The following is a 14,508-nucleotide window of genomic DNA, read 5'->3' on the forward strand; positions in this document are numbered from 1 at the left end:
CAAGGCTGAAGAGATGAGTCAAGTGCTCAGAGCTGCCTGGGATGTAGTAGAGGAGACGTGGGTTCAAGGAAGACCTGGGCCCTAGTGCCAGGCTGCTTCCGGCTCCATGTGAGCACAGGAGTGCTGACACACCCGCAGCCTTCCCTTGTTCACAGCAACCATGAGCACTGAACGAGCTCATGTCCCAAGAAGCCTGCCACCCAGCCAACATCCTCCTTGCCCACCTGTGCTAGAACATGGACTGTGGGTCTCACATGCATTCCCTGTGCAGATCTGACCACCCCGGAGGACACTATGTGAGAGCGACTGTCCTTCCCTCTTCTCGCCCCCATCAGGGGATGCCCTGGTCGCTCTCTAGCACCCTCCCTGCTTCTCCTGAAAGACACCCACTTCCTTGGGAGAATTACCCCTAGCTACTCCCAGCCCCAGTGGATCTGACCTTGCTCTGGCAACAAGAGAGGATTTCCACCAGCTAGCAGCAACCTGCAAAGTCCCCCCCCTCCCAAATCCCCGGATGGTAGAGGGCTACAGAGAAATCGTCCCCATCCCTTGGGCTGTGGACTGGGAACACGAGGTAGCTCCCAAGGCAGAACCTGGGGCTTCTGAGGCCAGAGAGGAGAGGGGAAGGGTCCAGCAGGTGGGGCAGCACAGAAGGTCTGGGTCCTGGTGACAACCCCTGAGCCATGGCATTAAGCCAGCCTGAAGACAGAGCTGCTGTCTCTACTGAAGCTGCCTGCAAGGTAGTTTCCTGAATAGACTGCCTCCCCAAGTGGTTGTGTGTGTGGAAGGGTGGGGGGTGTGTGCTGAGAAGGGCATGATCCCCGCCCTGCAGTCTCTCCCTATCATTTCATCCCACAGCCGCCCAGCCCAAGCCCCTCACAAAGCACTTACCCCTTGCTCTCACTCCTGTGAGAATCTGTCTCCCCAGCCAGAGTAAATGTGCACAGAATGGGAGCCGGGTCTGCTTGGCCCATGCTGCTCCAGTTCCCTGAGCTCAGAACTGAGCCTCACATGCAAAAGACACTCAACAACTAAGCGGGCGCTGAAAGGAAACCAATGAAGGAACCACAGAACCCTGGGCTGGAAGAGACTTTGCGGTTTCTGTGCTCTAACTCCCACCAGTGAGGCATTTTTGAACACTGCTGTTCAGCAACCACTTCTGGATGACTCTGGGTAAAAGTCTAATTCAGGTGTTAGAACCATGAACAGCCAAGAGCTGCTCCCAATCTCTGACACTCCACACAGGGTTTTCAAACACCTTAGATTTGACAGGGCTTCATTCACCATGCAGTTCAGGGGCCACCGGAGAAGTGGTTTTCAACTGTGCTTGTCCTTATGAATCTCTGAAAGGATGTTAGTAAAATACAGTATCTCCTCCCTTCACATACACAAACTCTGGGGAGGGCCTGGGCATTTGTATTCTTAGAAGCTCCCCAAGTGAATTAGAATGGGCAGCCAGGATGTGCAAGAGCCACTGAGCTCCTGGAGCACTCAGGTGCCTGGCCAAGCCTTCTCAGAAGTGGGAGTCCACCATCAGAGGGCCAGCTCGGACATATAGGTGGGGACAAGCCCTGTCTCCCAGAGAGGTGGTCCTTAGAGTCACCTCGCTCTATCTGAGCAACAATTGGTTAGCACTCACCAGGCCCAGGTCCAGGTTCTGCCTCTGAGAGAGAAACAAGAATACATCTAACGCAATCAGCATGGGGGTCAGAGGCAGCTGGTGACCCTGGGATGGGGTGAGACAGTCCTGTGGACAGGGGGACTGTGTCTATCCAAGTACAACATCTGAACCATGTGTTCAGAATACACAAGAATTTACCATGCGGACCACAGGACACAATGCAAAAAAGAAGGATCGGGCATTCACAGGAACCCCAGCGAGCTCCTCAGCACCCCAGACCTGCTATGCATGTACAAAAACAGGCTTTGCTCCTCCATCCAGACCCTATCTCAGACAACAAGGGTCTAAACATACTAGCTGTCCCCCCAAACTGATAAATGTGTATCAGTAAGAGTCAAAACAAAGGACTACCATCTTTCTGGAAGAGCTCTTTCTACACGAACACTGTGACATAATGAAGCTGTAACACTGCACATAATTTAGTGTGTTCTCCATGAGCTGGCACCATGCAGAGCCCCTGTCATGCTGGGCTCTTAGGTAAGGCTTCCACCTTAATTCTGTTCGAGAGCCTCTTCTGACACCTCCAGTTATTTCCCACTTGCCTTGCTTCCCTTTTAGAATATGCTGAAGGGATCCCTGGGTGGCGCAGCGGTTTGGCGCCTGCCTTTGGCCTAGGGCGCGATCCTGGAGACCCGGGATCGAATCCCACATCGGGCTCCCGGTGCATGGAGCCTGCTTCTCCCTCTGCCTGTGTCTCTGCCTCTCTCTCTCTCTCTCTCTCTCTGTGACTATCATAAATAAATAAAAATTTTTTAAAAATTTAGAATATGCTGAAATAACAAAACCCATGCATGCCCAAGACCTGTAAAAACCAGCATGCCTAACACTGACATCAACACCCTCTGGCCCGGAAAGAACGCCCTGCCCCAGTGCTGCCATGCTTACACACACAGCACAGTCACAGCTCAGAGAGTTTTGGATGTGGAATGAAAGATGTCCCTGGTTCAAATCCTGGCCAATCATCCAGACAGCCACAAATAAGCAGCTTAGCCTCAGTGAGCTCCATTGGGTTTCCAGTCCACAAGTAGCAGCTAGGGACCTATGTGCATTCAGGACACCGTGTGGACACTTTTTGCTCCGCTGTGGGTCAGGAGTCACAGCAGGCCATGTACTGTGACACCTCACTCCCCTCAAACCTGCCTGGGGGACGGATGCATAATGCGCCCTCTGCTTTCCCATGGGTGCCGACTGCCCACAGAAGCTAGCCTGTGGGAAAGCGGGCAGCAGCAGAGCCGACACGACAGACTCCCCAGTAAACGCCCCCCAGTGACAGCACGGCCGCTGGGGCCCAGCACATCTTCCTCCTCCATGAATGGACAGTAGCTTTGCTGCAAGGCTCCTCTGTGCTCTGTCCTTCCACGTCCTCGACATGGCCCAGGCCACGATACAAACCAATAAATAAATGCTTGTTGAAAGCACAAGTGAATGAGAGCAAAGGATAGAACCCAGGGCAGAAAGATCAAGCAGCTTCCGGCCTCCTCCTCTGTGGGCCCATTCATGGGGAGCACGTGTCCCTGGGCCCCTCACCCGCCAGCCTGGCTCCTCTGAAGGCTCACATATGAATATTCATGTGCACAGGGGGGCAGTCACATTGTGGGGTCACAGAACTGAGTGGCGAGGGTCACCCAGAAACCAGTAGTACCACCTGCTGCCACTGGGCCAGAAGACGGCCTCTGTCCTGGTCCGGGCAGCGAGCGAGCCTGAGTCAGCCAAGGCCTTCTGAATCACCAGGCTGTGGGCCCTTCTCGTACCAGGTGGCTGCTTTGTGTGCCTGGAACAGAGGAGGAAGTGCCCTGCTGACCCGGCAGGCTCCGACTGCCCTCCTCTCAGCCATCGGCAACTTCCTCCCAAGGCCCCCTTGGCCAAGCGGCCCCTGGCACTGCTTGGAAAGAACTGGAGATGGCAGGGCTTGCTACAAATGGTGACTTTCAAAACAGTGTTCCTTTCATCCGGAGGGCACAACTATCAGTGCTTGGGCAGAGACTCTCTAAATCCTTCAAATTTATGAACGTGTTTCCAGGCAATGGGGTGGCTCAGAAAACACACACTAGTGGGTTTTACTAGAAACTAGCTGGTAAGTCTGACACCACATCTTGCTCTGGAGCAGTCTCAGAAGATGAAAGCAAAGGGGCTGCTGCCATTCTCCAGCATGCTCAGGAGCGTGCGAGGCCATCTCCTGCAGTTATTGAAAAGCGGAGCGCTAGGACTGCAGACCTACCTCCAGGGACAGCCCTGTGCTGTCCCACTGGAGCCACACTGTTCAGAGTTTCTAATGATGCCTGCAAATGCTCATCACATACTGCAAACAGAAATACCTCTACATATTTATAAGACTGCATAAGATGACCTCAACTGTGTAAAAACATAAAAGCCCAGAAAAAACAGGAAGCAAATAAGCTAACATGTTAACACTGGTTCCCTCTCAATGCTAGAACTGAAGGTGACTTTTCCAGGACATGCCCACAGAAGCCTTCCACAGCAGTCCACGATGGCCTGACAATTCCAGGATTAGGTGCAGTAGTAAGTACTGAACTGACCCCTATTTTGCTGTGTGATCCCAGAGGAGTGAATGGCCTCTCTGGGCTTTGGTGGCCCATTTTCTCCCCAGGCTACTGGTTAAAATGCCAATTGCATCAGAACCAAGGACAGGGGCCTGGGTTGCACCAAAGCAAGAGATGGCAAATTAGCGATCCACGAACCACACTGGCTACCTGTAGATATATTCAATCAGCCCCAACCGTGTTCTCAATTTTTAAAACCCACTGACTTAAAAACAGATTTCAAAAATTTAGGTTTCAATCTTCTTTAAAAAACTAGATTCACAGCAGCCAAAAAGTGAAAACAACCCAAAAGGCCCATCAACTGCTAAACAAACTGTGGTATATCTATAAAATGAAGTATTATTCAGCCAAAAAAAAGGGGGGGGGGAACAAAGTAGGGGCACATGCTACTACATGGATGAACTTTGAAAACATTATGCTAAGTGAAGGAAAGCAGTCACAAAGGCCACATAATGTCTGATTTCATTCCACAGGTGAAATATCCAGAATAGGCAGATCCAGAAACAGAATGTAGTAGCAGGCTGGTGGTGGCCAGGGCTGGAGGCAGAGGTAACAGGTTTGACTGCTTAATGGGAACAGGGTTTCTTTCTGGGGTGATGGAAATGTCCTGGAATTAGTAGTGATGCTTGCACGACACTGTGAATGGCTAAGAACTACTGAACTGTCCACTTTAAAATGGTTAAGGTGGTGAATTATCTTGGTTCAACAATACTAGAAGAGCAGACCCATGGAGGCAGCATTCCCACGTGATGGTCAGCTGCCACTGGGCCCCAGATGCCTCTCCTCGGCTATGTCCCCAGCCTCTGACTGGCTCCCGGTCCCTGCTCTGTGCAGGTGTGGGAGAACCCTAAGTGCTGGAGGTGGTCCTGCTTCACCCACCAGGAGACTCCCTAGCATCCTATGAGGTCAAGTCTCTGGCTTAATCAAGACCCCCAGCTCAGAGGGACACCTGGGGGGCTCAGTCAGTGAAGTATCTGCCTTCAGCTCAGGTCATGATCCCAGGGTCCTGGGATCCAGCCCACGTAGGGTTCCCTGCTCAACTGAGTTCCCTGCTCAGCGGAGAGTCTGCTTTTCTGTGTGTGTGTGTGTGTGTGTGTGTGTGTGTGTGTGTGTGTGGTGTGTGTCCCACCCCCACCTGTGCACTCTCTCTTTCTCAAATGAATAAATAAAATCTTCAACAAAAAAAAAAAAAAAAAAAAAGAAGACAAAAGACACTCAACTCTGAAGCACACTACTGTCTACCAGCCAAAGGCAGGCAGGAGCAACCTGGTTCACTGAAAAGTCATAAATTCTCTCTCCTGACCAGGTAATACACACCCGCAGTACATTAAGTCAAACAATGAAAATCTGTCTCTCTTCCACCCCCAGACCCCACCCTAACCACCTCCCATCAGCCACTGATTCAGCATAATTCAATCTTCTTAAACTCACCTGGCTCCTAGGGTGACTGCTTTCTTTCCTGGGTACTAGAAAAATGTCCTGTCTGCTTAACGACCCATTGCACAACTTTTAAAAGGGTGTTCCTGAAGAACATCCTACCCACAACTCAAGGTGGCCATCATGTTACAGAGGAACTATTTTTCAGACTTAAAACTAAAGTTAAAGGAGCACCTGGGTGGCTCAGTAGTTGAGTGTTTGCTTTGGCTCAGGTTGTGATCCTGGGGTCTTGGAATTGAGTCCCTCATCGGGCTCCCCACAGGGAGCCTACTTCTCCCTCTGCCTGTGTCTCTGTTTCTGTCTCTCATGAATAAATAAATAAAATCTTTAAAAGCAATTAACAACAAAACAATTGAAATCAAAGCCACTGTCTGGAAGGAGCCTGGGTAGAGCATTTCCCGAAGAATTGCCTTTGCTACCCTCATGTACGCTCAGCATGACTTTAGCCTACAAGCTCCCTGGGGCCACAGCACACAGGCACGGACTATGTGAACCGCCAAGCCCCTGGCCACTGTTCTACTACTGTCATTTAGTGAGCGAGACCTGTAGGCCATTTGGCCTGCAGTTTGCCACAAGGTCCAGAGGACTCCTGCCAAAGGGAGTTTGGGGATCCGCCGAGGTCCCTGAAGCCAACAGCATCACCAAAGTGTATCTGGGACTGACACGGCCTCTGGACATGGCTGCCAAGCCCTGATCCCATGACCCTGCTCCCCATGGCCTGTCTCTGCACCCATCAAACCACTGCATGCCCTCAGGCTCCCAAGCCAAGCCTTCTGCTGGGAACACCCTTTCCTCTTCTTGGCCTGGTCACCTGCTCTTCCTTATTACAGATTCCTCCAAGATGCCTGCCTCATGCCCACCAGCCACCTGAACTAAACCCCATCCCAGGATGCTGGTATTCCCATCTTGCCCACACCTGCCCAAGACCTTGAAGGCAGGACCATTACCTGTTTGTGTCTGGGTCCCTGGATAGCAGGACAGAGCCTGGCATTTGGTACGCTTCGGCAAACATCCAGGGAACCGAACTGAATACAAAAGATGGTTCCAGTTTGGGGAAACAGACTCCCCCCCCCCGCCCCCCCCCAAAGAGATTCAGGCAAGTTGCCACAGTATATACAATTGCAAGTTCCTAGACAGATCAAAGTGGCTGACAGGGCTCAAAGCACCCAGAGGGGGCAGGCTGGGTTGGAAGCCATCACCGAGCCTGCAGGCCAAGCCCTGTGTCCAGCGATCAGGAAACCCCCTATGCCCAAGATTTCTACCCAGAGTAAGCAGATTGTGCCACACTCATGTTTCAAATCTCCTGCACAGATCCTCTTATATTGGCATTAAACAGAACTTTAAAACATTGACTTAACCTAGTAAATAGACTATTGCTTTAAGTCACAAGTAAGAAAAATTACAGCAAATGTATCCTTCTTTCATTAGCAAATCGTAGTAAGCACATCCTAATTTCCTGCTAATTATAGCAACCTGGATTTAGAGGTTTCAAATTTTTTTTTTTTAATTTTTATTTATTTATGATAGTCACAGAATGAGAGAGAGAGAGGCAGAGACACAGGCAGAGGGAGAAGCAGGCTCCATGCACTGGGAGCCCGATGTGGGATTCGATCCCGGGTCTCCAGGATCGCGCCCTGGGCCAAAGGCAGGCGCTAAACCGCTGTGCCACCCAGGGATCCCGATTTAGAGGTTTCATGCTGTGTATTACAGTTTCTTAACCTGGGGTGCCGGGGGCAATTCTGAGGCCCAGAGACTTGACACATGTCCCCATGTGGGAAGCAGAGAGGAAGTCAGCTTTCCCTCTACCAAAGCAGAAAACCATTCAAAACAGAACGAGAGCCCTGTACCCCAGTTCTCCAGAGGACCTGACTGGACAGGACAGCTGGGGATGGGAGAAGCCTGGACACCCACCACCAAGGACCTGCCCCACTCCCACATCCACCAGGTGAGAGAGAGCAGGAAGCTGGGCCCTATGGCCCTTCACACATCTACCAGGCAGGCACAGGAGAAAAATGAGGTGGGTATTTACCAAATGGTGGCCACGGATCTGAAGTGCTGGCTGGGGCCGCTGGCCCGCCCCAAGGGTTTGTCTGGTTAGCTGAGGCTGATCGGCCCCAGGGCTCTGCTTTCTGGGCAGCAGGGCCGGAGCTGGGGAGGGCGTCCATTAAGTCCAACAGAGTAGTCTGCTGTGGGTGGGAACCATGCTTTTGAGACAAAGAGAAGAGAACAGGTTTTACTTTGCTACAGTTACAGCAAATATCCATGCATTAGCCAAATACTGTACATGCCTCTTAGGAAAAGAAGCCCTGAGGGTGGGGTGGGGAGGAAACGGAGCTGCCCCATCTCCTGCCCCACCCGGCCTACCACCCCAAACAAACACTTCCCACTTCAGCCCAGGTTCCACCCACACTGAACTATGTGGGCCTGGTGCCCCACCCGCTTTCAAACAGCCCTCAGGGCTTTCCAGGATAACACAGGCTTTGGTGAGGCTGAAGCTTCCCTCCAGAATGCTGTCCCCACCCACCCAAGTTGGCAGCCATCAAGGCCCCCTCTCTGGGGACCTGCCCTGCCCTCCTGCTCCCGTGGCCACCAGAGTTGCTGGACACCAGAACACAGGAGACCACCGGAACCCCCAGCCCTGTGACAAGAGGGGGGCCTGTCTTCCAACTGCATGAGCCTGCTGGGAGCGGAACCATGTCCTGGTCACCTCAGGCCCCACGCAGGCAGCCTAGCACATAGGAATGATGATGACAGCAGTGAAGACCAGCACTACTGAGCCTCACCCCGTGCCAGGAACCTGTTTCCAGGCACCAGCCATCTGGCTTATGTAACAGTTACCTAGCTGCATGGCTACCACTGTGCTCCCTCACAGGGGAGGAAACTGAGGCCCCATCAACAGAGCCCCCTCGCTAGTGCCCATCTTCTCCCAGGCTGGTCTCAGGAGAGCCTTGGGAATAAGAGCACAGGCACTGTTTTCACTCGTTCTCCCCTCACTCATGCTCATCACGGGCCCAGGAGTACATGAGAAGGCGCCATCCTCTGCGGGTGAGGCAACGACTGTGGGGCTGGCTTAGGCACAGACCTTCCCGGTGAGGTGCTTACCTCTTTCTTTTTTGGAACCTTAACCGTGTCTCTTCGGCTTTCTTCTAGGGCCATCTGTAGTCGGAGGTCATCCCCCCGCCTGAGGCGTTCTTCCTGCAGAGAACAACGGGACTGTAATAGCATCACTGTGCAGAACAGAGCAACACTGGCCAGGAACAGGACACTCAAAATCGAAGTATGTGTAATTACAAGGGAAGATCAGACAACAACTGGTAAAATTCTTCTATCCTGATTCAAGGGAGCCAAGAGGGCTCCTCCCCACCACCTACCTTGTATGGCTTCCCTGGTTTGGGGGTCCCAATAGGGAGATGAGGGCAGGTTGGGGAAAGGGAACACTTATTCTAAAATGCTTTTTTCGGGCAGCCTGGGTGGCTCAGCGGTTTAGCACCGCCTTCAGCCCAGGGTGTGGTCCTGGAGACCCGGGATAGAGTCTCACGTCCGGCTCCCTGCGAGCCACCTTCTCCCTCTGCCTGTGTCTCTGCCTCTGTGTGGGTGTGTTTCATGAACAAATAAATAAATAATCTTAAAAAAAATTTTTTTAATGTTTTTTTCTTCAGATGCCTGGGTGGCTCAGTGGTTGAGCACCTGCCATTGGCTCAGGTTGTGATCCCAAGGTCCTAGGATGGAGTTCTGCACTGGGCTCCCCATAGGGAGCCTGCTTCTCCCTCTGCCTGTGTCTCTGCCTCTGTGTCTCATGAATAAATAAGATCTTTAAAAATAAAATAAAAAGCTTTTTTCTCAAAATGAAAATGGCTTTAGGAGCACCTAGGTGGCTCACTCAGTTAATCGTCTGCCTGTGGCTCAAGTCATGATCCCGGGGTCCTGGGATCGAGCCCCAAGTCTCAGGCTCCCTGCTCAGCAAGGGGTCAGCTTCTCTCTCTACCTCTGTGTGCTCTTGCTCACTCTCTTTCATATAAATAAAATCTTTATTAAAAAATGAAAATAGCTTTATAATTCTAATTATAGAAGCAACATCTCTCCTTATAAAATACAAAAGCCCGACAGACCAGAGAGGTATTAGGAAGAGGGTGAAAAACACCTATCATTGTATGTTTATTTCTAGGACTTCAAACAGAAAGGATTCATTATACAGTTGATCCTCCAACACAGGCCTTGTTAAGGGCACTAACCACCCCCCACCCCCATGGTCAAAAATCCACATATAAATTTGGCTCCTCAAAAATCTAACTACTAAGAGCCAACTGTTAACTGGAACATAAATATATTGCTTACTGCATATTCTGTTTATTATTATGCCGTGTTCTTATAATAAAGCCAGAGAAAAAAATGTTAAGAAAATTAGAAAAAGGCAGTATATTTACAGCACTCTATTTATTGAAACGAATCCACACATAAGTGGAGCCTAACAGCCCCAAAATTTGTGTTGTTCAAGGGTCACCTGTATTTGATTTATATTTATTTAAGGCAAAGTCACCACATGCAGAATACGGGGTTGTCCTAGCTTTTACATAATAATGAAATAGAAATAAGTGCACTGTATTTATTATAAAATATGATAAATCATAGAAATAAGTTATTAACTAAAATGGACTCCAAGTGTCCATCTGTCCCTGTATTCCTGCACCATCTTTCCAGGCTGTCAGGACAGAGCTAGGCATCCAGAGGGAGGCATTTAATGTCTGGGCTTTTCCAACTGTGAACAGAGGGGCTATAGCTGAAGCCGTCCACTACAATTGAGCTTTAGGAGGTTTCCAGTTATTAGTGAACAAATCATGCTGGCACAGCCACCTTTGCCCTTCGGTCAGACTATCCCTATATCTGTCTCTGCACATCACTTGTAGGCGACAGAGAGCCTCATGCTCCCTGACTCTGTCTACCCTCCCTAACCCAAGGTCAGCAGGGACAGACCTGATCACTGGGACCAGAGGGATGACAGCTTTGAAAGGTCATTTCCAACACACCTTTCCCTCCTTCTCCATATTAAAGTAATGCATGATTAGAGAAAAACAGGAACTGAAAGAAAATTAAAACTATACACATTTCCATCATCAAAACATAATAAGCACTCTTATTACCTGCCACTTTTCCTCCTAGCCTTGTTTTCAGGCATTCAGATTCTCTCGATCCATCTTACCAAACCGCCTTCCCTAGGGGCTAAGCCCAACCTTGGGCCCTCATGCCTTTCACTGAGGGGGGTTGTGGACACCCGGGCTAATTCATGGAGACCAAGACACTTGGCTGTGTCTACAGAAGTGTTTCTGGGGGGCATTTCTGACTAGTTCATCTTCTGGCAACAAAAGGCTTTCCCAAATGGAACTGTGTAGGACCCCCTCCCTGACTGGGGGCAGTGGGTGGCACAAACACAGTTGCAGCAATGCAGAGTCACATCTTGAAACAGAGGATAGGGCCTGCGTCTGTCACCGTCCTCCCTGTGACCCATGCCCCACCTGGCCCCACCTGGCCCCAGCCACCCAGCAAGCAGTCAGACCTGCCTGGCACCAACCTGCTCAGCTACTTCTCTGCTCATGGCAAGTGCCAGCTGCAGCTGTAGCTCCTCTTCGCCACTAGTCTGGGGCCGGGCCTGCTCCAGCTCAGAGGACACCCTCGGGGAGGTGGCTGTGGGGGAAAGGCAAAGTCACCAAAATGCAAAGCACAGGCTCATGCTCATGGTGACCTGGTCAAACCACACCCAGTCCCCATCTCACACCCATGAGGTATGGCAACAGCCCAACACCATAGGACTGCACAGAAAAGGTCTGCAAATGTTTCTAGGTTAAAATCCAGTAACAGAAAACATGGATTCATGGTGACGTAAGCCATACGGCCGGCCACAGCCAAGGAAAAAGGCCTTCAGGAGCAAGCTGAAGGTCTGGCCTCATGAGAATTAGAACCTCAGTCTTCGCTTCAGAGCTGCACTCCTTCAAAGAGAGAAACTAAAATAAATAAATAAACAAACAAATACACACACATATTTATTTTACAAGATGAAAAGTATTGCTCTTGAAAAACTCGATCAAAGAATATCATTCGAACAAGCACAAGGGCATCTGTGGACCAAAGAACTTCACTCAAGACTCCCACAACATTTAAGAATCTTACTTTATATCCTATGGTGGTAAAGACCATGGAAAATGAAGCCCAAATGTTTCTGCAGCAACCCTGAGAATTTTTGTTTTCTACGTAAAACTGTGCGTTGACTTGGAAAAAACATGTTTTTGGGTTTTTGTTGTTGTTGTTGTTTTGCTGTAAAAGCTTAGCTAGTGTAAACACCTGTAAGCAGCTCCTGGAAAGACAGTTTCACTGAAGGGATGAGATACGAACTCCTAACTGATGTTACAAACCTCCAGGAAAGGCGGCTGTCTTTCTGCATTCATACTTACACCACGCTGGCCCTCCCTATTCAAAAAACTCGGGGGCTTACATGGCCATCAGGATGTTCTGTGTATTAGGGAGTGTAGGTGTCTCCAGAAACCAAACATAAAGCTTTGGGAGCATGTGGCCACCTCAGCCTCCACCCCAGGAGAGGGTCCACGGCTTCTTTGAAATTCTCAGAGCTGGGCCCCACTGCCTCAGATGGTTCCACATTCCATCTTCACCCTGGGCCTTGTGCAAGCCATCCCCTCAGCTCACCCAGCAACTCCTTGGTTCTGAGCTCAGCTCCTCTGCCCTGGTCCTCTGGGACTGCCCTCTCCACCCAGGCTGGGTCAGCACCACCACCACCGCCACTGCCCCCCCCCCCCCAACCTCCTGCCAGTAGATCATGCCAGGCGCCTTGAGGAGAGTCCAAGTCTGTCTTCTCACCATTACATCCATCCTCAAAGTTTGGCAGAGCAGCTGGCAAACACCCACCAGAGAGAGAGAAGCATGGAAGCAGCGCAGATGGGGAGGGACAGACGGACAGACAGATGGAGAATTCAATTTCGTGGCGGATGGGTAGTTGTTTAAGATGCTCTAATTGTGTATCAGTTGTCTTCCTTCTTTCATTATGTCCATTCCAGCAAACCCAACCACCAAGACTCGCCCACCCAAAAGCTGCTTCTGCCTAAAACTCCAATCTCCACTTGCTTCTTAGGATTGCTTCTTTGGGAGAAAATAAAAGGTCAGGAATGATTCCTAAAAAGACAAGGTTTCTAGTTGGCTGGGCTCTGGCCACCATGAACAAAAAACAGGAAAAGAGGACTAGATATCGTCAGAGTCACAGAATGACCAGACAAGGCTGCGAGGGTCAGAGCGCAGGGCAGGGCAGGAGACTGTAAAAGGCAATGCTCTCTTACACAATTTTTTTTTTTTTAAGGAAACCACAAAACATACAGCTATAAGAGTTCATTTGGAACAGTCCTCGGTCCTGAAGCACTGTGTATGTGCTATGATTTACTGTCAACTTAAAGAACCAGACAAAAAAACAAACAAACAAACAAAAAAAACCAACAATCAGTTGCCTCACATCTATTCTAAGCTACATGAACAAGTCGAAGATCAAAAAAAAAAAAAAAAAGAAAGAAGAAAAAATCACATTGAACGTCAGCCTAGTTATATCCCATTTACATTTCCCAAAGTATTTGTTTTACAAATAAAGCTAGGTGGTGGTGCGCGGGGAACTCGTGCAGTGGCTGCGGTGGCTGCAGGGCTGACGAGAAACTACTAAAGTTTCTGTCGAAGTAAAGTAGAATTCCAGAAGAACATAATGGATGGAGAAGAGAAAACCTATGGTGGCTGTGAAGGCCCTGATGCCTTGTATGTCAAATTGATGTCTTCGGATGGTCATGAATTTATTGTAAAAAGAGAACATGCACTAACATCCAGAACAATAAAAACCATGTTGAGTGGCCCAGGTCAGTTTGCTGAGAACGAAACTAATGAAGTCAATTTTAGAGAGATCCCTTCACATGTGCTATCAAAAGTATGCGTGTACTTTACCTACAAGGTTCGCTACACTAACAGCTCCAAAGAGATTCCTGAATTCCCAACTGCACCTGAAATTGCACTGAAACTGCTGACGGCTGCGAACTTCCTAGATTGTTAAATAAAATAAATTATAATAAACTGTTAACTTTTTTCAGTATTTAATACCTGTAGTTCAGTAATTTTTTCATATATAGCATGTTGCCTGTGTGCAGTTGAACTTTAAAGTTCATTGCAAAGCTGATTATCTTCTGTTTTTTTGCATAGCAATCAGAGTTGAAATTTGTTTGCTACATCAACAAATTAAGGACATTTTCACAAATTGAGAAATAAACAAATATGCCAAAAAAAAAAAAAAAAAGCTAGGTGGTAAGAGTATCAAGTACACCTTAATAATCTGATTTATTAACAATATAGCAAGAAAAAAGTACATTTTTTTAAGTGTAAGCCTCACCTACGCCAATAGCAGTGCTTAGGTTTGGGCTTTCTCGTACTATAGAAGCAAAGATGTCAGTACCCAGATTGTTGGAAACAAAAGAAGCCGCACAGTTTTGGGGGACAATTCTGGAGGACTCTTCTCAGGTGACTTTGGCTCCCCCATAACAGGTCCTTATCTACACGGGCTACCTGTTCCCAGCGTCTTTCCTGATAATCTCTGAAGCTTGCTTCATAGAACCCTCTATAACACTGCACATTCGATGTCCTTCATTCGCTACCAAAGGGAAACGGGGAGTACATAAAGAAGACCTATAGCCCATCCCACACCCCGAAAAGAGTGCTCTAAAAAGTGAGCCCCATCTTGGCAGGAAAAGCTGGGACTTGGCTGCACTGCCACAGGGCCGATTCAGCCCGGCCAGGGATGAA

General features: G+C 49.4%; 1 protein-coding gene and 1 pseudogene across 6 annotated transcripts in view; one reads left to right on the forward strand and one right to left on the reverse strand.

Moving 5' to 3' along the window:
- The window catches only part of EPN2 (epsin 2), an 84,087-nt gene that overhangs the window by 14,422 nt on the left and 55,157 nt on the right, over positions 1–14,508 (reverse strand). For 3 of the 6 annotated variants that reach the window (XM_038537064.1, XM_038537061.1, XM_038537062.1), the window contains 4 exons: positions 11,246–11,358; positions 8,782–8,874; positions 7,709–7,883; positions 6,627–6,704 (listed from right to left, as the gene is read on the reverse strand). In XM_038537064.1, the coding sequence (XP_038392992.1) occupies positions 6,627–6,704; positions 7,709–7,883; positions 8,782–8,874; positions 11,246–11,358 (459 nt within the window). The remainder of the gene's footprint in view (positions 1–6,626; positions 6,705–7,708; positions 7,884–8,781; positions 8,875–11,245; positions 11,359–14,508) is intronic. The other 3 variants (XM_038537065.1, XM_038537066.1, XM_038537063.1) reach the window with 1 other exon arrangement.
- Positions 13,363–13,765, forward strand: LOC100682586 (annotated as a pseudogene).

The sequence above is a fragment of the Canis lupus genome, chromosome 5, assembly GCF_011100685.1.
Source record: "Canis lupus familiaris isolate Mischka breed German Shepherd chromosome 5, alternate assembly UU_Cfam_GSD_1.0, whole genome shotgun sequence".
In the NCBI taxonomy this organism is placed as follows: domain Eukaryota; kingdom Metazoa; phylum Chordata; class Mammalia; order Carnivora; family Canidae; genus Canis; species Canis lupus.